Source organism: Zophobas morio, unplaced genomic scaffold, assembly GCF_036711695.1.
Source record: "Zophobas morio isolate AGI-343-1 ecotype UQ-CSIRO unplaced genomic scaffold, CSIRO_AGI_Zmor_V1 ptg000005l, whole genome shotgun sequence".
Classification (NCBI taxonomy): Eukaryota; Metazoa; Arthropoda; class Insecta; order Coleoptera; family Tenebrionidae; genus Zophobas; species Zophobas morio.
The window spans coordinates 8,087,920-8,109,811 of record NW_026972110.1 but is presented as its reverse complement, the minus strand read 5'-3'; the positions used below and the strand labels follow the sequence as shown (position 1 = coordinate 8,109,811).

Below are 21,892 nucleotides of genomic sequence, written 5' to 3'. Positions count from 1 at the left end.
AGGTGCTCTCATTTCAAAGGTAACCCACTGTCCGAATTTCATGTTTCTAGCTTCAGTAGTCTAGGTTCTGCGTTGATGAATTAGTCAGTGAAGTCAAACACTTTTATACATACTTAATATGATTGTATCAATGTGTAGATTACCCATAGATTACCTATAAGATTACCATTCTCTCAATGTTTGTTTCCATAGCATTCTGATAAACACACAGATATAAATGTAACTATAGTTATATCAAACGTCAAAAAATTGTTTTGGTTTCTGTTAAAAAATACCAAACGTTAAATATTTTCTAGTTTATTGGTTTAAAATGAATCTGAAGTTCTGTAAACTGATGATACGCATCTTTAGACAAAAAAATTAATTTCCTTTTTTTAGGGAAGTTTGTGAAAGTAAAAAGTGAAATATCCTGGTTAGACAAGCTATCACTAGCATTCGCAGAATATTGTGGAACTGTAATATTTGTAAGCATTGGTTGTATGGGAAGTACATTCGAACGTTCTCATGAGTTAGAAATGGAAAGTCCGTTCGCCCTCGGGATGGGTGTCATGATCGCAATGCAGGTAGCATTATGCTTTTTTAACTTTTTATCTACTTCGTAATTTTGTATATGCTTCTAGATTTTTGGGAGAATATCAGGCGGTCATGTTAATCCTATGATAAGTATTACCTCCGTATTAATTGGACAACTTTCGGTGATCGATGCACTATGTTACATAGTGGCTCAGTTTACAGGGGCATTTGCTGCGCAGATAATGCTTCTGGTAAATATATACGCTGTGATCTTTCTTTTTTAATCAATTGATTATAAAATCAATAATATAACTGAATTATATTTTACATCACGTAAGTATTAAAATAGCACTTGCTATATAATTTGTATTTGAAATTAAATAAACACAAAATTCAGAATTTACCGAACTATACTTTAAATATGCAGGATAATAAGCAGAACTGTTTAATCATAAACCTCTATTTTGTTTTAATATACAGGGAATTTATTTACGACACTACACAATATTTGAAATTAGTCACAATTCAAAGGACCACCACTATGAAGAATTTTCTGTTAAGTTGGTGAATATTTTATGCTCACTGAGAGTAAAGTTTAAGTAGTAGTAATTGGATAATGCATGGAATCGATATCTATCATTTATAACGGATGGAACGAAAAGAAATTCTCAGTAAAACAAAGTCTTTTTAAACATTATAAAATAAAACTATCTGCTTGCGAATATATATTTTGAGTTTGATCATATAACCAAGTTAATAACACTATAAACTAAAGCTAGACCTGTCAGAACATAACAAGACCAATAATTCTCTTTTAGTTGTTGCTACCAAACTTATACGTTTATGGTACACCAAACCCCAGAGACGGCGATTACAAATTTTGTTCACCTCGAATCAGTGCCGAAATGTCAGGAGGAAAAGCTCTGGGCTTAGAAGGGGTTATCACATTTTTATTAACTATGTCATTTTGCGGAATGTGGGATTTAAGGAATGAGAAGTGGATCGATTCCAGACCCTTAAGACTTGGTGTTATAATATCGGGGCTAACGATTGCTGCTGTAAGGACGAATGTTCATACTAGACTTCATAATGTTGTTAAAAATTTTAGTGGCCTTTTACCGGTGGTTTCCTGAATCCTGCAAGGACTTTGGCGGCAGCTGCAGTAAACAATTTTTGGGAGTATTGTCATGTAAGTCTTTGTGTTAAGAAAACTATTGTGGCAAAAAGATAATAATTGCTTTTAATTTGAATGTTTTGACAAATACATATGATATTAATACTGGGTGACTAAACTTTTGTGTTGGTAATTCTGAATAACTAGGCAGTCTTAACATGTCAGTTAACAGTTCTCAACTTTGACAGGAGCACGCCTAACATGCCTTACAAACGTGGTGAGAGGATGACATGGGGTCCTAAATTTCATTTTGACAATCAAGTCAAGAATGCCGTCAAAAAATTTTAAATATGTTGCCAACCTGACACAAAAAATCCCAATCATTAATAGTCACCCAGTATTTAACAACACAGTAGAAAAATAGTAGTCTGAACACGAACGTTGCCAAATTTACAGTTACCAAGTGGTGTTTTGATAGAGGTAGTAGAAGTCGTTTGAAATTATTTTTATTAGTGTTAGTCTTTGTCATTTCTATTGAAACACCACTTGTTATTCGCAAATTTGGCAACGTTCATATTCAGACAATTTTCTAACTAAAAGCCGTTGTCAATCAATCGAAAGCTGTTACCCATTGCTAAATTTTAAGCAAAATCAACAGGTGGTGTTTCAATAGAAATTGCAAAGAGAATAAGAGCCAGTAACGACTACAACATTTCGTTATTTGATAACTTGCTACTAGATTAGAAAATGCTATTAATTTAAATTAGCCAACGTTGTCAGATTTCAGTTAAATCAAAAAGTAATCCAACGAAATATTTAGCTGTACCTATATTAAGAAGGTAGCACATTAAAAAGATTAAAATTGCGACGTCAATTCTTCAACTTTGAAATTTAATATTTTCCAAAGTTTAGTTCAGACATTTTTTAACAATTTTTGCAAGGTTTTCAGTGGTTTCTTAACAACGTATAATAGAACTTATCCGTGATTTTTTAATACCTTGCATATCTAAGTATCTACTTGTTACACACAATTTGTTTTTAGCATACATATTTTAGTACAGTGTTTATTTTGAAAAAATTAACCACCACCTTTTAATTTGAAAATAAGCAGCTGTGCAATACAATTTTGAAACGCTGCAATTTAGATGCAATTTTTGGTACGCAATTTTCGTGTCCAAAAATGCGGGCTTACTAATAATATCATTCACATTTTTCTAATTCAGTGAGTTCTGTTTTCAGAATAAAAAATATATGACAAGAATGACATATTTTTATTGGGGGTTGACAGTTTTAGATGAGATCTCATTCTTCAATGTTCCTTTTAGTACTGAAATAATTTTATTTTTAGATGTACTTGATTGGACAGTTACTAGGAGGTGTCTTAGGAGCACTTACTTATATTATATTTTTCATCCAGCTTGAGCCGTCGCAAGATGTAACTGCACCGCCAGCGGAAGAAGAAAAAGCATAATAAAATTTCAAAAACTAATTTTACTTAACACAGACGTGTATTGTAGTTTTTTGATCTTCAAACTTTATGGTAGAATAGTTAAAGAGATATGCTATAGTATAACCTTACCTCCACTTTATTTCCCAATTTTTTATTATGAATTAGTTTCTGATTTTTAATATGCAAAAACAAAACATAATATTTGTTAAAAATATTGTTATTTTTAATTTATTTGTTAATTGTCGAAGTTATGAGCACGTTTTTTTAATAAAAAGGTTGCTAGAATGTGGTATTGGTCAATGTTTCGGACGAAGAGAGTTCCGAAAGCTTCGATGTAACTGTCGCATTTTATCAGTCTTCTGTGTTTGAAATTCTGTTGTGTGAGTGCTGATAGAGCTAATTCTCCATCTTAAAAATTGATGACTTAAATGCACTGTGCAGTGTTTTGAACAACAATATCACAGCGCTATAGTATATTTACATTTTGCGGTCATGAAAGTGCTTTGTTTTGAATGAAGTTCAACAACTTCAAAAACTGTGTTGAAACTCATTTTTCTTCCCGAGCGAAAGCGAAGGAAGTATTGGAAGTATTGTAATTGAGTCCGTCGACCGACTCTCCACTTTTACGTTTTCTCGACCTTTTATGACCCCTACAGTAGTCTCCCGTTTCCGTCTGTCTGTATGTCTATCTGTTTGTCTGACTGACTACTGACTGGTGTCTGTATCATTATTTATTAGACACATAATCTGAGAAACTGCTGAATCGATTGCTAACAAATTTTGTATGTATATTTTAACCATCGTGTAGATGGTTCGATGCTAACAAAAATTTTACTAATCATACCCACCAACAATTTGATGACGTCACTTCAAAATTGTACACAGTAAATGGGTTTTAAATTGTACAAAATAACATAGTCCTACGCATGTAGTTTATAATTCCCTGTTGAGTTTTTACCCGAAACGTTCAGTTTTTTGGAAAAAAAACTAAAAATTATAAAACAACATTTTGCAAAACCGAATGCTTTGAAATCTTCAACGGGCATTTTTATTTCTAATATATATTTTGATTATACGTATTTAGGTATTTATTATATTTTGTTTTTTAATTCAGTGTTTCAGGTAGAATGATTTTAATATAACGTAAGCCCTAATTGCAATATACTCATACTTTACTCATTATACTCGTATTTTGAAATAATTTTTATTTCGCTGTTCGTTAGGGGCCCCACAGTGTTGTAGAACACAGGCCCGTAGACTGATTGTTACGCCACTGATGTCATACATGGCAACAAAGACGTCAAACAACTAGAAATGGCAAACTTCAAACAAAATAGGAACGAATAGAAAGAAAAGAAAATAAATAAATAGGTTGTGTTCGCTGGCGCTTGAGGCAGCTGCTTCAAGTATTATCCCGACACACAACACTGGCTACCCCTAGTAAAGTTTCCTTTACCAGTAGGCCACGCTCCGCATATCTTGCGTTGGCGGCATCCGATATTGTGAATAAACAGTCATATGAATGACAGGAAAATTTAGGCAGTCTTGACTTTGCCCGAAGTAGCCAACCGAATTCAATTCAGCAAAATTAATGAAACAAGAGTACATCGTGAATCGAATTCCCCAACACATAAATACATAAAACACATGTCTAATATGGCCAAAACACAAAATATGATTTGATTTGTTTATACATCGCTTTGAGAGGTACTTTCGAAAATCAATGTTCCAGATTTGGAATAATAAAACATATAAAACATAACACAAAATCAGCATTAAATCCCATTTGCCCTTTCGAATCCACGACGACATTTATTTCGCTGATTATTTCCAAAGCGACTCAATCTTTAAAATTTTACATCTTGAATACTGCCAAAAACTATGTTAGGGTTCCAAAGATGAATGTATTTAAATTGAAATAATAATTTAAGAAGAACCATCCATATCCTGAGATATTTCACAATTTAAAATATTGTAAAAAATTGCATTCAAATATTTCTGGTATAATGTTTTTTTTTTGTCGTCATACAAGAAAATAAAATGTATAATTCCCAGCGACAATTTTATCGCTTTTAAGAAGTTCGAACGCGGTCCGGGAAAACCAGCCAGCTACCCAGCCAACGCTAGTCTAAACAATAATGATGAAATGTGTCGAATTGCAGAATGGCCAGACGCCGTAGTATTACGTGAGATTGACAAATTATTATCAATTAAAAATCATATTAAACTTTACTTACACATGAAGTGAAATTTTACAAAGGGCACTTCACGATTTCGCACGAACTGTTTCCGCAGAACTCTTCTACATCACCCCCTGATCACGTTCCTTATCTTCAAAAGTTGTGCAAATGGTTCCTTGTGTTAGAAAAAAATATTTAGTGTTCACCCTATGGTTTGCACCCTATTAGTTGCTCCACATGTAGGCAACCAAGTATACACACAGTTGAACTCGCACGAATTCCAATAACTAAATGATCCACTGAGCAAGAAGTGTCACGTTTAGGGGTATGTCCACTAAAAACCCCACATTATACCTACGCGTGTTGCTGGCTATAAAAAGTTAAGTTATGTTGGAAACGGCTTTCCATTGAAGAGTGTGTAAATGGGAAATTTAACAATTTTTTTGTGGCAAAAGTAAGCATTTCCACAACATTTGAAGGTGAGGAACGTGATCAGGGGGTGCTGTAGAAGAGTTGTGTGCAAACAGTTTGTGCGAAATCGAGAAGTGCCCTTTGTAAAATTTTATCAAACGTATACATCTCAAACACATGTGACTTTTTATAGTGTGGACCTGCATCCGCACTCTACCACTGTTGACCTGCATCCGCACTCTACCACTGTTGAAATTAATCTGAAAATCTGAAGATATACTGTGTCTGAAGGTACAGAGGCGCGAAAGCTCCCCAACCGCTCTTTAAGAAAAACGCAAATCTACATTACAGAAAAAATGTCATTCTTTGTGGCGCTAAATTTAATTTGAACCGGTACACTACAATTGATCCTAATAATAACTACCCGCTTTATCTTTCTTCACACAGCACTATCCTGCGTCCAAAATTTCTACGTAGTCTAATTAGAATCTCGAGTGTTATGTGAAAATCTGTACGACACCACGATCCTTTCACGTAAATGATCTTCATTTTGAATTGGAACGGCTGAAATGGCATTGGTGAAATCGGTGTTCCGTCAGAATGTTACAAACCGAACTCTGACTAATCTGCAATTGTCTTTTTATGATCTACTGTTGACTCACGTGAGGATTTTTTTCTATAATTTCAGTCAAGGCAGAGTCATTTTCCGACGTTATTACTGTACGACGCCTATCTTAGGTTTCTTAAATTGATCAATTTTTCGTAACTTTTTTTCAAGTTTTCTAAATGCTTGGTTAGAAGGAATCGCCTGGCATATAGACAAGCGGCAGCATCGAAATTTCTATCACACACTTTCCCAAAGTTAAAAGTACACCGGTTAATTTCGGAATTCAAAAACATTGTTATCAAAAGTTGAAAATAATTTGACAGCTAGAACTAATTTGTCATAATTTTGGTGGAATCATTGCCATATACACGTTATTTATTGTTTATAAAAAATTTAAGACGAAGTAGTTTGTGGAAAGTAAAATGTGTTGCATATCCAGACTTATCCAGGCGTGAACAGATGAAATAATTACCCTGTTTTTATACGTTTATTTCAACTTATAGGGTTTCTCATAAGAAATATAAAATCCGCAAAATCAAATTTTACAATTTTTTTATATGTTCCATTGTACTTCCTGAACGAGGGAAGTTCTATCAAAACAACTTTTGACCAATTTTTACTTCCCTATCGTACGCTAAGGAAATATAGTAATCGTGTCCATCGGGCGAATTGCCACTTTCATATTTTCTCGACGTGTCATAAATCATAACCACTAAAGCAGGAAAAAAGTGATCTCCCGTTTCCGCCTGTCTATGGTCTGTCTGCCTGTCTGTCATCTGTATCCATTTTTTTTTTATACCCTGGATTTGTCGGTTATACTTCAAGGGCGAGGGAAGTTTTGTTGAAATTACTTTCGAGCTTTCGACCAATTTTTTTCATTAAGTAAAAATTTAATGTTTCCACGTCCCATTATCATAATTTATTAACCAGCTTTCTGCGTTGGCATACTCACAATGAAGCCACCTTATACCAGGTAAACAGAAAGTCTAGAGGATTAGTAGAGCTAATTGCAAAACTTAACGGCTCGATCTCTTTCGCAGCACTATTAATGGTTAGGACTAACTTCCTTACAAACAGGCGAACAGCAGTTGTGGAAGATCTATACTATTTAAAACTGTTACATGTTGTTTTGTCATTTACTATGAAAAAAGTACAATTATTTTATAGGTGTACGGTGTACCATTTTATTACAGTATAGCAGACACAATTTGTAATAGGGTGTACACTTCAGAGCAACAAAGAGATGTAAATGTAAAGTTACCCTGAAAATGCCCTGAACAACTATATTTATTCGAAGTGGTATTATTTTTGTATCTTGCAAAAGCTTTATGAAATCTTGCAAACGTTTTAAGGTTATCGTACGTATGATAAGTCGTTAGTCAAAATGTATCCGTTTACACCCTCCCAGAAATGGATGACGTCATTTTGAAATTCTGCCGAATAAATCCTATCTAATAAAATATGTAAAATATTATAGATCTACCTACACTTGTGGTTTATCAATGCATTTATATTTTTTAAAATTTGAGAATGCAGTATTGTTATTATTATTATTAGTGATACACTGCATCTATCCAAATTGATATAGGTGTTCTAGCTAAAATTTTGATGACGTCATCACAAAATTTTGTAATGGAAAAATTCACTTATAACATGCACATCGCACGCTTCTTTGCGTTTAGTTTAACAATAAACACACATCTTTATTTTAACTTATAAGGGGTACCATATAAAAAAATAAAATTATCACAATCAAATTTTATAACTTCGAAAAAGCTGAATATATTCTACTGTACTTTAGGGGCAAAGGAGATTTTGTTCAAATCACCTTAAACCATGTTTTTAAGTAAATTCATATTTATTAACATTTTAACATTAAATGATACATATGTATATGTTTTGTCTAAGATACCCATATCAATTCCGTCAATTACAAAGACAAACAACAAATATTGTATTAATTAATAAGGAATATTGTAATTTTATTAAGTAGACCTTATGTCGAAGGGAATTTTATACAAAAATTATGTTCGAAAAGCTGAGAGAATTTATTATGTGAACAAAATCAATGAGTTTTACAAGTTCAGTTGTGATTTGTAATGTTGTGCTCAAATATTTTGTTTTGTTTAGGCTGATTTTAGTCCAGTTTTTACTGTTATCATTTTTTATTGTGGACAGTGACTGTCACATGACTCATCTAAAAAATTTCGTCATGGTTATATGTATACTACATTGAAAGGATTGAAATTTTATTGGACTAGGTACTTTAAAAAAACTAACATTATCACCTACATGTGTTGATAATTTTCGCAACAGCTTTTTTGCGAAATCACCATTGCATTTTAGTAGTAGTCACTTTTTGGGCCCTTGCATCATTTGCAAATAAAAATATTTTCAAGACCTATATTAATATTGTCAGTCTTTTTTCACAATATTGTCTCAGTAAGAAATATGTTAAAGGAAAGCATAAATCAGTAGATACCTACTTTTGTGATACTAAAAGTTACCTACATCTGTGAATCAAGAACATAACATGATTATTTCGAAACTCATCATCAAAAGGTTAGATATGCTGTGGGAATAAACGTTATTATTATTGCATAGGTTATTTACAAATTAAAATTTTAAGGTCCATGTTGAGAGAAGTTGTTCAACCATTTGCCGGTCATTATATTTATTGAGTTGTGCTGCAGGGTTGTGATAAATTATTTAAGGGGTCAAAGTAACAATCGCACCACTATATTTTGGTTCTCATCTCTTATTCGTACAGGCAATTGTGTGTGTTTGTTGAATATTTGGTTGCATAAAGCATAGGCTGCTGAGTCCCAACAATGTAATTTTAAAGACTTGTATATTCATGGAAAGGTACATTAGATGACCAAAAGTCGTATTACATTTTGTTTACATTACTAAATAACTAGTTTTACACTAAATTGAGATTTAAAACCAGAGACTTAAATTAAAACCGATGTCCGGTTCCATTAATCTTAGAAATAATAGACCGTGCATTTATGCATATGCAGGATTTACAAAAGTTGTAATCAATAAACTTATGAGTATTATTTCATTTTGTACTCTTTGATATTCTGAAAGAACGATTGACAAATATGTAGATGAAGTTGACGCTGGACGGTAAGTTATCGGTGCAGCATAACGGTAACAACAGATCGCTGATAGCGCAATAATGTGTTTTTAAACTACTGTTCATCAAGTTAGTTTTGATTTTACATGAGTGTTTGCCGCCTTTTTTAAATCAGAAATCCGAAACCATTAACAGTGTCGCATTCATCAGAATTTAAAAAATTCCATTATCAAAACGAAGCTGATTTAGTCTAACTTGGACGAAAAACAATGTTTCTAATCATTCTTTATATTAGTGTTAATCTATGTTACTTATTAATATTAATAATAAAATAAACCTTTATATGTCAAGCATCACTTTAAACTTCCCTCCACTCTGTATTGATTAAAGAAATCCATCTCTTCGTTTCACTTGCTCCTAGACCGCTGCTACTACTGCGCCAGTACCGCTAAACACTAAACAAAACAGTTGTAATCGAGATGGCGGTGGAAGTACACACATTTTGATGTTTCAACATAAACATTAGTACAATAATTTTAAATAACCGCGGGTGTTGGTTTAAGTATTTACGATAATTTATGTTATTAATAAATTTAATCAAAAAGCATGGCCGAAGAAGCAAACATTAAATAAAGGTAAGTTTTTTTCTTCTTGAAAAATAAAAGTTGTAAATATACCTGTCTTGACCACTGTCAGGGTCCGACTTTCCACAGAATAACAATTAAGATAATTTGGAATTTAGGTTTCGGCAATTTATAAGTTTTTATGACATTATTTACTTTTTATTATAAGGATAAATACACGATAATAAATTAACGAAAACAAGTTAGTTTGGAAAATTGTAATATTGCAGTGAGAGTAAATCTAAGCATTTAATCGCACAATAATCAGTAAGAGTGCTAACCCACACTTTCGATAAGATTTTTTTTCAGGCTAATAATAAAGTTTTGTAATTCAGTTCATATTTTTATATAACGTAGCAAAAACATGGACATAATTAATAAGTGTTAATTGTGCCAAAACCCTAAAACACCAAAATAGATTGCTTATAACACTAAAACTGACGTCAAATGCTGTTATATATAGATTCTTGATTAAGAAAACAAGGAAACTACATGTAAACATTATTTTTAATTAGAACTTACCTTTTTGAGTTACAAGTCTAGCAACGAATTTGAAGTACGCATAATACGTCAAAATGTAATTTTCAAAAACGTACTTGTTCAGATTTATTTTTGTAGCAAAAGCTGTGTGCTAAAATGTATGTACATGGATCTCCTCCGGTTAGATAAATTCTGCAATACCGGTTACAACCCGGTGTGTTAAGTACTAAACATTTATAATATTGTCTACGCTGCATCCACTGATTGTGGATGTTGTTGCTGTGTTGAAAATTCGAATAAAATATCTTGATCTTTTTCATTACGTACTTTGTTGTCGCATAAAACTGATCTAGGGTCGTGTTTACATGAATTTTAATGACAGATGTTTCGTTTTGTGAATGTGGTAGGCGTTTTATGCAGAAAAATTAAAATAACTGTCTAACTTGTGAAAACGGCAGTACCTAGCTGAGAAAGAAAAGTCGGTGTCGGAGTCTCTCTTTCTCCGAGTAGGGTAAAGTGGGGAAAGGAATTACCGCAAAAAAATAATATTTCTGTAAAAAATATAGATATGTGTATTAACTTTAATTACTACATATATGTATAGCAGTAATGATTATCGAGCGAACACAAACGTAATTATGTGATATCTATGGAACCTACACAAGAGCTTTTCAAATTTGTGTATCCTATCTATAAGAATTAATTCACTGCTGAGTATATAAGGTATGCAATAACCTAATAACACTATAAAGATGTCTGACCTTATACTTGTTATCTAGTTAATTGCTAAAATATACGACAGGATATAATTCTATAGCTATATAATTTTCGACCATGTACATACAATGGACGACGTTATCTTCATTTTGAATTCCGTAAACTGAAAATAAAATTTTAAAATTTAAATTATTGTTTGGCCCTTGTATAGTTACATCGCTGAAAATCCAAGCTCTCCCTCATTTGTTCTTGATCGTATTGAGACCTAATTTTATGTCAGCATGACTCTGTTGGGACAAATAAAACTAATTCATTAAATTATCGCATCGAATTTAAAAATTTTTTCATTTCGTTAGATTCACCACGCATATTCACCGTTTTATGAGGACAATTTGTCTCGTCAAGTTACTGAACAATCAAGTTTTCTTTAAGAATGCAAATTTATGATTAAGAAAAAATCCTCGCTTAATTCGGTCTGACACACTCGTTAAAAGAATTCAGTACAGTGAAATTAGGCAGGACAGTCTAGTTGGTAATTTCTGTAAATGAAAGTAAATTTTAGTTGGTATCATATTTGAGGTTTACATTATACTTTATGATCAGTGACCTTGTTACTTTACGTAGCTTCGGTAAAAAGGTTTTGAGTGTGAATTTTATTTTATGTCGACTTATGTTAGTTATTAGTGTTATTACTGAGTGAGGTTTAAAGTTAAATGTTCTCTTTTTCTGCAGATTTCATATTCTACTTACTACACATATGGGGCATTTTGTATCTTTTAGGTTTAAGTTTGTGAAAACTAGAACAGGTTTGTTTGAATTAGTAAATACGGTCCAATTTTTGGAACAAAATATGAAAGTTGAACAACTTCTACTCATGTTATTCGTCAAAAGTTTTTTTTTTATATGGACACTTTCACTAAAGTAGGTATAGATTAAATTTCATTTTTTATAGTTAGTTATTAGCACCTTGTGTAATATAATTCCTATGATACGCATTTTAAAAGACGACTTTTCCCAGTGATTGTTTTTCGTATTATTTGGGTTTTTTTAATCTTGTGCATATTCAACATCTAAAAATAAATATGATAATTTTTATTGAAATATATTATTTATCTCGATGCTCCATCTCTATAATTACGTTGTCATTATTATTATTATGTAATCAAATTGCCATTGTGATTTTTCAAAGTGGATGTGTTTAAAGTTCCGTTATATCGTAGGCAATACAGTATATTTAATTAAACTTTCCATGGTTGTAATATTCGTGGGAATCAGTAACACATTAGTCATGAACATACATACACACTTTTTTAAAAACTTGTCAAATTTTAAACAATATGTATTATTGTGGGCACATTAAACACGTAAATTCGGAAGTAAGTATTGATAACCATGTAGAGGTCATACAAGTTAGTAAATTACTATATGTTTTTTAATAGTTATTTTGCAATAAAAAATCGTTTATTTGAATTTTTAAAATAGCTGTTGGTGTATTATATATGTATACACGTCAAACGTGACAATACTTGTTAGTTTTTATTCATTTTTCTGTCAGATCAAATGAGTAAATCCATCGAGTATATCAAATATTCTTCACAGCGTCCGTTGTCTGCCGTGTCCATTTTTCTTATTAGGCAGATAAGCTTTGAAACTATCGGACCGATTTTTGGCAAATTTTGTGTGCTACGAATATAGTGTGAATGGTAAAACGCTAACCAAAATTTGTCTGATCGTCCTCTCCCACACTGAAATGACGTCACCTTAAAATTTTGCTTTTCAATTTTATAAAATGATATACTCTTATACTTGTGCTTTATGAATCCACATTGTTTTTAATTGTTAATTTTTTTATAGTTTAAATTATTTTTTTACGGTTGTAACGTAGAAACATTTTTGTTACAAGTCTAAAAAATAATATCTAATTTTCAATTTTCCTTATCAAACAGTAAAATAAGTACGATATTTTCGGTTTTTTTTTGCGTAGATGGTTGTACATACTCATTGTTGCCCTGTAATGAAGCCACCAGAATTTTATTGGACCTTCTTTACGTACGCACATTGTCGGCACACCATTAAAAATTTTACGACTCGACCCCAATTTTACCTCAAATTAAAGTGGTGGAATTTCTATTACATAACAAAGAGGTACTTTCTTGCTGTTTCTGTCCCTCCTAGTCGTTTATATGGGGCCCAGAGTTGGTTTTTCAGTCCAGAATACCGTCCCAGTTCACTGAATATTATCTTGGTATCTAATTGTGGTTTTACTAGTACTTTGAATTCGTAATTCACTTCAATAATTTTCTAGAAATACCGAGCACGATTACACACCCAGCAGGCAACATTTTTAAATTAATTCACTGAGAATTTTCTTTCAAACAAAGGGAAATTTCGCAGCATGAGTTCAATCGATCCATCTTCATAAGAATTCGTTTAAGGGATTCTGATGAGTTACAGTTTTTTACCGACAAAGCTAACACCGTCAAATTATTTTTTCATTTCGTCCTTAATCCAGAGTTGGAGTAATAGTAATAAAAATTCAGGGCGCTTGTGTAATAATTATAAGGTAAATTGTCGAAGCAGAAAATAACAGCCATTGAGCCCGAATTACAACCTTTCAAGGACGACTGTTAATGAGAGGGTAATTGGAAATTAAATTTGCACGAACAGAAATGAGATAATTTCGTACTTCCACATTGCATAACTGCATCGTACCTCTCGGTGTAATGAAATCTTCGAGCAATAAACTTGCTTTACAAGAACGAGTGTAATTAACTTCCACTAATAAATTCACGTCTGCTTGCCAAGGACGAAGGACAAAGAAATTTTAGTCCATGCAACATTTGGTTAAAGGAGCAAAAAATTTACAGATGAATCCAGTTTACATTTCAAATTTTAAAATAAAAGTTACATTAATAAATAGTTTTTTATATTAGTAGGATTAAGTAATTGAAAACTTCAGAATAAAAACATTCTGAATGTGCTCTTTAACTCAATCAGTTTCTACATATTCTGTTAATAAACTTTTTGACTCTGGTGAAAATTACAAACATTTCAAATTCTGTAATTATTATATGAATTAACAAGTATCTTGTTAACGTAGGTGTTAAAATGTGTGAAAGTTTTCTAAATAAATTATAAAGTTTAATATGACGTGATGTCTCTTTGTTCTTAGTATATGATATGACGAGTTGAGATATTTACTGTTTTAGACACTGATCATAAGATGTGGAACAAATCCAATAAAACAAATTTAGAAATACAATTCAAGAACGTTTCAACACAAGTATAGTTTTCCAACTTAAATTGACCTGTGTTTCTAAACTAATAAACAACTAAAGTAATTCAGAAATATTTTTAGAGTTCATGTAGATTTACGAAACTAGGTACATACTACTAGAAAAGATAAACATACGACAACTTTTGTACAGTTAAACAAATCTGTATAAACTACACGTATTTTGCGGCTTTATTGCCTTGACCACACAGGTCAATTTAGTTGAAAAAGACAGATAAATATATACATATACGTATAAATCCCGATCCACAAAAATAGATAGTCCTGTAGTTAGCGACTGCCTTTCTCACCCCTGTTGTGAGAAACAGAGGATGAGAAAGACAGCTTGCAGGTCCATCGCCAACTAGTGGACGATTTTTGTAGACTGTACTTTACAATACGGGCTAATTTTTATATGTAACCCAGACGACGAGCTATTTTGGAAACAGGAAACGATATTATTATCAAAGATAAACAGAACATTTTTTGAATGAGCGTTCAGCGTGTCTGAATTTTTTTTTAATTCTATTTTTTATTGTTCCCGGTTCCGTGGTGTGTAAGTACTTGTTCGATATGTGTTTTCATATGGTGCGTTTAACGATCTAATTGTCATCATGCAATAAAAATTTGGATTTTTTAAAATACAAAATAGAAAAATATGGAATAGTCATTTTGAAAAATATATCAATAATGTCATAACTTTATCTTTACGATAAGAAGCTATTAAAATAGCTGCTGACAATCCAAATTCTGTAATAAAAAATTTAAACCGTCGCATCGATTGTCTAAAGTTTCGGTGAAAGGTTACATAAACACTTTTTATTGTAGGTGCTTAATTTGTATTACATCATAGCGTTTAATTTGGTTACGTTCCAAGTTGTAAATTACAACGAAACGTAGATTGCTTGCATTGTTCATAATGTGGTCAATTTTTCATTTCAAATTGTATCATTAGGCGGTGTTTATTTTGCCCCATCAAAGTAACGTACCTATACGTAAACAGATTTCGTAATTATTGTTTTTCCATTTACATATCTATATATTTTCTAACATGTTAACTTCTATTCATTCTTGTGTCATCTTTATCAGAAAACGGTAGTACCGTAAGCTATTTAATTAACTTTAAAAAGTTGCAGTTGTTGAAATGAAAATTTTGTTATATTTTTGGGCGCATTTTTTAATATCTATTAGTTGACGTTACTTTAAAAGCTATATTCTTTCATTTTTAAATTTCCGTTTTCTTAATATGCCACTGAATTTTTGTTTCCAGTTTTGACGAAGGTACATAAAAAATGTCTTAAGGGGATACTTCCCAAACTGTGCTCATTGCAAAATCGTCGTATTACATATTAATTTTTCTACACACCTTGCCTTAGGGATGTTTTATGCGAAGTAGAGCTGAATAGGAAACCAACAAAATACTCAAGCTAGAGTCGCATGAAATCGTCAAGTACTTCAATGGCCCATTGTATTGGACATAAATATTTGACTTGTCGTGATTTACGAGTCGGTGCAGCGCAGCGTGTGACAAAGACAGTTGAAAAAAAAATTCGAGAGTTGATTTCTGGTGTAATGCAAGGGTATTTCGAATGAAAAAACTCACAGTCGCCACAAAAATATAGTGCAAAGCCATGTTAGGGTTTTAGTATTTTTTTTTTTACACAGAACTGATTTTTTTTGCAATTTCAAAGATCCAGCGGGCTTCAGATTTAGTTCTAAACGCACGTTTTTTTCTTCACAATTGGTTGCTTAGTTTTGTCGCAAAATGTGTTCGAAAACAGCTGAAATTGTACCAAATTTGTACGGGGATTTGGATTTGTATAACCATGATCATATAACAGCTCAGATACTTTAAAGGTTATTAATATTATGCAGGTATCCCAGATAAAACTCCGCGGCATTGTATCATGGGAACGGATCGATATCTCGAAATTCTGTAAACGTCTTTGTTTTTAGCTTGAAGGGATGCTTTATTTAGTATATGGCAAATAGGACGTATTTAGGGCGTCGCCGACATTATATTAACCAATAAATTATTATGACTACTTCTATGTAAAACAGAAAATTTCTATTATGTATTAAAAAAATTGAACAAAACGAAAAACTATGCAAACAATTAACAATATTTATTTCAAAATATGTAGTCCTTGATAGACAATAAGATGGTTAAATTGTGTATGAAAGGAACAATCACCTTACAAACTAAATATTTTAGAAGAAACTGAGGTTTTTGTCAAATTTGGGTCCAAGGGGCTGAGAAGTATATCAAAGAACTGACTGTATTATTAACTGAATTATTTTATTGGCAATTTTAAGTAATTAAACAAAGTTGCACCTAAATCTAAGTTTATTTTTATAAGTTTGTGATACGTACTTTGTACGTTATTTTTTTATTTTACTCAGTATCTTTCTTTTGATCTTTACCTGCTGTAATAACGTCCATGAAGTGTTACGTTTTTGGACTCAATTGTCACTTTTTGGACTGAATTGTTCCTTTTTTTTACCCAGATGTCGAAGACTTACTTTTGCGCCCTTGTTTTTTGACCCAAGTTTTTTTTAAATAAAAAGCCAAAAGTGCCGTTGTTTGAACTCAACCTTTACTGAATATCGTTTTGAAATATGCTTTCTTTTTTTAGTATAGGAGTAAAGTAGTAACTTTGGTTTTTATCAAATCTACAGGACTTTTTCTTCAACAACGAAAAAAGATTTTCTAACCTTAAAACCACTTACATAGGCAATTATTGTTCTGTATGGTCGCCTAAAAAATGTTGTGCATACCCCGACCAAAGAGAACTTTTTCGGCCTCGTCTGATTTGTAAACTTCTTGTCAAACATCAAATCGTCCGAAAATATTCTTTTTACGTCCTTGATACACAAGTAACTATAGTAACTATTTAAACTAATTAAAATTTCTTCTAAAAACAACAAAAACAACCTTGTATATTGTATATTATCTACCATCTTTCCAGTTTTACAAACTTGTACTTTTATAGAAAATTAAAATAAACAAAATAAAAACTTAAACTTTCTTAAATCTTAAAAATTGAAACTTAAACCTCTTTGAATCTAAAAAATTAAGAAGCCTTCTATACTATAAATTATTATTTTTGCAATGTCACTAACTCCTACTTCCAAATTAAAATAACAAAAACAAACCTACACCATCTTCAATCTTAAAGATCAAAAAGCCTTTTACGCTTTAAATTATTGTTTTTAGTCGTATAAAGTAAGTAATACTTTTATACAAAAAAAAAACAATAATAAACGTAAATCTTCAATATTAAAACCTAAATGCAAATAAATCACTTCTACCGTCAAGGAACTGCCGATATATTTTGATTAAAATGAGACATATTAGTTTTATTTGATTCATACAATTAACGTCATACAAAAGACATTAAAATAAAGCCTATCAAAAACAATAATAACACAATTGCATTAACAGGCCGCTCACAATGAATGAAAAGTGGCTGATTCGTAAATAGCGACCTTTGCCGGTAATTTCAACTGATTGGTTTATGTAGAACAAGATATAATACGCTTTGACCCTTGAAAAAACATTTTTAAGTTACATATTTGACAAGGGACTGGTGACCGATAGCGTGTATGCTACTTTAACTGAACAGCAGATACTGCTATTTTTTTAAATTTACATTTTATTAATTTTTTACAAGACATTAAAAGTAACTGTGTAAACATAATAATTTCAAAAATGTGAAATGGTTTTGTATAGTTATTACTAATTACTATCACTTTACTTATATTTATTTTACTGTCATGGTTTTTGTTACTTAAGTTAGAAAAGAAATCATTATAATTAGCTGTGTCTACAAACACACAATAACACAGATAAGTAATATAGGTAATTCATCCTATGACTTTGCATCGTCAACCGGACTGTATTTCTACAAAACAAGTAAAGAGAATTTTTTCAAGATGACTGCAAGTTTTCTGTACAAGTAAACTCTGTTCGTGTAATTTTTATAATCTTCCAGCACGATCCACTTGATTGGAATAGTCTTTCAGTGTAACGTTGCAGAAAATTCATTTTGTTTTATTCTAAAACGGTTCACTTGACAGATAGCATTTCGGTAAAGAGACGTGATGGGTGAAGTGAGTTTTTTCTTGTCAACGCTTTATTAATAAAAAGCTTCAAATGTTGAGTTTTCATCAAGATCGCTCATTCACTGTCCCTCTGGGATTTATAAGATAGCGCTTCACTAACTTGTCAACTGAAAATTCTTAACTATGCATGACTGTGATAAATGATCGCATACACTACCTGTACAATATTTAAGTTGGCAGAAATTTGTATAAGGATAGAGTTTTTCAATTATAAGTTTTTAAAAGTTACATATTATTATAGTTTCTCAGTAATGCACATAGGTATTTCCCACATGCACTCGATCTAACCCAGAACTTCTTCGTCACGACTCGACGCTGCAATTGTCTATTCCGTCCTCATAACCAGGGTTCACTATTCATTTGCATATCTTCAGTTGTGCGAAACATGAAAGCACCATTTGTGGTTTGGTTATAACCTGATGTGTCTGAAACTGTTTATAACCCCTTATTGCATATTCAGATTTTTACATGGAACTATGGAAATGTCGGTCCACCAACCAAATTGACGAAACTTTAAATAAGCCTCGTAATCTATTCCCAATGGTAATTTGGTTCAGTTAAAACGCAGTAAATTACTTCTGTTGTATTTGGGCTACGGTGAAAGCGGCGAGTTATTTTTGTTGATGGAAATTTCTGCATTAGGTCAGTTTTTTTAATGTTCGTGTTACAGCTACAATTGCAACGTTTATTTAATGGATTTTTATCAATTGTATTTACGCTCTTTAAAATATAGTCTAGTAATTTGTTTTAGTAGAATTATTTTCTGTTAGGTACACAAATATCATATGTATAAAGAAGTGTGAAGGAGCACATCTTAATACCACAAATTATATGATTCCTTTTTCCTTAATTATAGTTGCTGTACAAGCACATACAAATATATTGCTATACTTTATCCTCTATAATTATTATTTCCGTTACAAGTGCTGAAAACAAGGCATGTCATACTGACATGAATACGACACGAGATCGGTGGTCGAGAGACGTATGAAAGTGAGTCATGCTATGCTGTTTTGAACAAAAATAACATGACTTTTATGCTGCTTTTATAAAAATATTTTTCATTACAAATAACACTTTTAACAAAAATATTTGTGATTTTAATTGCGTATAGAGTAACAGCGGGAATACCCTCTTTTAAATAAGAATATATTGCATAAAACGTGTTTATTTAAAATTGGAAAGATCTCAGACCGCATCTGTACATGCATCATGATTGATTAAATTTTTAAGCAATCCCTCCTACTTAAATAGGTAACATAGTAAGTTCTATATTAAAAGATATTACAACATGGAAAATGAATACACTAAAACCATATAAATGTATATAATAATAACAGATGTTATAATAAGATTGAAACATCAATAAAAAATTGACAGATAAGAAAATCCATTATCACTTGTAAAACAATTCGTCTTAATTTACGTTTTTACTTTCCGAAATTATTAGCGTTGAAAATGTGCAGTAAAGTAAGGTACCAGAACCAGTTCGACAAGACTATTTGGTTCGTACGTATGTTTTTTATCTTAGATACCATCATTTTCAATTATAAAAACGGTGAAAAATAAAGATATAATTAATTCTAATTTAGATATAACTTCGGTACCATCACATGGTACACTGAATTTAATCTGACTATTGAAAGATTTAAACGGTTATATTTGCACTACAAAGAAAATATAAAGCGTTCGCAAGTCGGTGCTAATCGAACAAGATATCTTTTTTAACGTCTGCTACTCACAAAGGAAAATGACAAAAACAGTTAAAATTAGTGCCAATTAGAGATTTTTGTTGATCATGCGTTATAAGATTATGACAGTCCACATTTTCTTGTTGAAAATGAAACGAATGGATTTTTGTAAAAATTATTATCAGCTTCCAGTAGCCGTGATAGGACAGTTGTCAATGCAGATAAGAAGCAATCGTTTCCTACTTATAATTTCCACTATAGTTATGTTAGAATAATAAATGTTTGTATGCAATTCAGTGGGAATGAGAATAATGGCTTTAATGTGAAAATGTACGTTTATAAACTTAAAACAAAATGACAGTATGTATTAATGACGACTATAAAACTATAATTATTTTTTCCCAATACAAAAAAAAATGGTGTGCGTATGTTCTGTTACACCAATAATAATGACACCAACGTGCCAATAACATGATGACATTATTGTTTGCGTAGCGATTATGGCCAATTATTAGATTATCCTTTTTATTAGCAGATCGATACTAGTATAATAAAAGTTGTTGTATTAACTGTACTACTCAATAAAAATATATTAGATAATTTACGAGTCAACAACCATTTACGAACAAAATAGCGACACTACAATGACTTAGATATAAAATTATACACAATCGTGAAGAACGAGACTTGAATTGCCACCCAGTACAAACTAGAGTTAATTAAATTACGCTTGTTGTGGACCGACTGATGACAATGTTAGTATACATACAATGTCTGCTCCATTTATGTCTTCGTAGACCACGGATTTTTTTAATTGATGGTTGAAAGAGAAAATAAAAAATTACATTCTTCATTTATGCAAAAATGGCAATTTACAAGAACTATTCATTACCAAGTTTAAAGCGCAACAATTTTACTTTTTATTTGCACCACAAATCAACAAGTTGCAAATTACAAACATCTGTTTTAGCACTGTAGGATGCTAAACAAAGCCGGTGAAAACAACAGGAAATGCATTTTTTTTTCTACAAACAATATCCTTCTATACGGTTAAAAACATTCCCAATTAGCTGCACTTTTATCGTTAGTTACCCGATGATTGAAGAAGAATGCTGACCCATAACGTGTAATATTGATACAAACACTTAACACACCTTCGTTAAACAGCTTTAAATATTCCGACTATGTGACTATATATTTCTGAAATTTCGTTTAATGTGAATAATTCGTCCACATAAATTTTGTCTCGTTTGTGCGGTTCTTTTAACGAGAAAGTTTGTTAGATGTTACTTTTTCACACTTGAAAGTAGCGCAGGCACAAAGTTTTCTTTGATAAACCGATCGTGAATTGCTTTGTTTTTCAAATTACAAATGTGTAACACAGATTTTGTAAAATGAGCATACATTAAAAATAAAATAAATTGTTTATGCATCGTCGCACTACATGGATCCCCGATATTAACTTTATTTTCCATTATTCAAATTTTTAATATGCTGATGAAGGATCAGATAAACATAATAATAATTATTTTATATAGCAAATACCATTTTGATATTAAATATCGATTTGTGCAAATTTTGTAAATGATAACAAAAAGTTACAAACGTCAAGCATTAAATGCGGT

The 21,892-nt window shown here is 31.5% G+C and overlaps 2 protein-coding genes across 2 annotated transcripts in view; both read left to right on the top strand.

The window, feature by feature from the left end:
- The first annotated feature begins 248 nt into the window (after positions 1 to 248).
- On the top strand, positions 249 to 3,216 carry LOC135146514 (aquaporin AQPAe.a-like). Its single transcript, XM_064078646.1, has 6 exons — positions 249 to 326; positions 379 to 563; positions 621 to 764; positions 1,332 to 1,571; positions 1,622 to 1,702; positions 2,976 to 3,216. Exons 1-6 carry the CDS (start codon positions 311 to 313, stop codon positions 3,096 to 3,098), a joined length of 789 nt encoding a protein of 262 aa, XP_063934716.1. The 5' UTR covers positions 249 to 310; the 3' UTR covers positions 3,099 to 3,216.
- Positions 3,217 to 9,814: 6,598 nt separating this feature from the next.
- The window catches only part of LOC135122575 (alpha-mannosidase 2), a 73,655-nt gene continuing 61,577 nt past the window's right edge, over positions 9,815 to 21,892 (top strand). The window contains exon 1 of the mRNA XM_064046843.1: positions 9,815 to 9,992. The gene's annotated coding sequence lies outside the window, so the exon portion shown is untranslated. The remainder of the gene's footprint in view (positions 9,993 to 21,892) is intronic.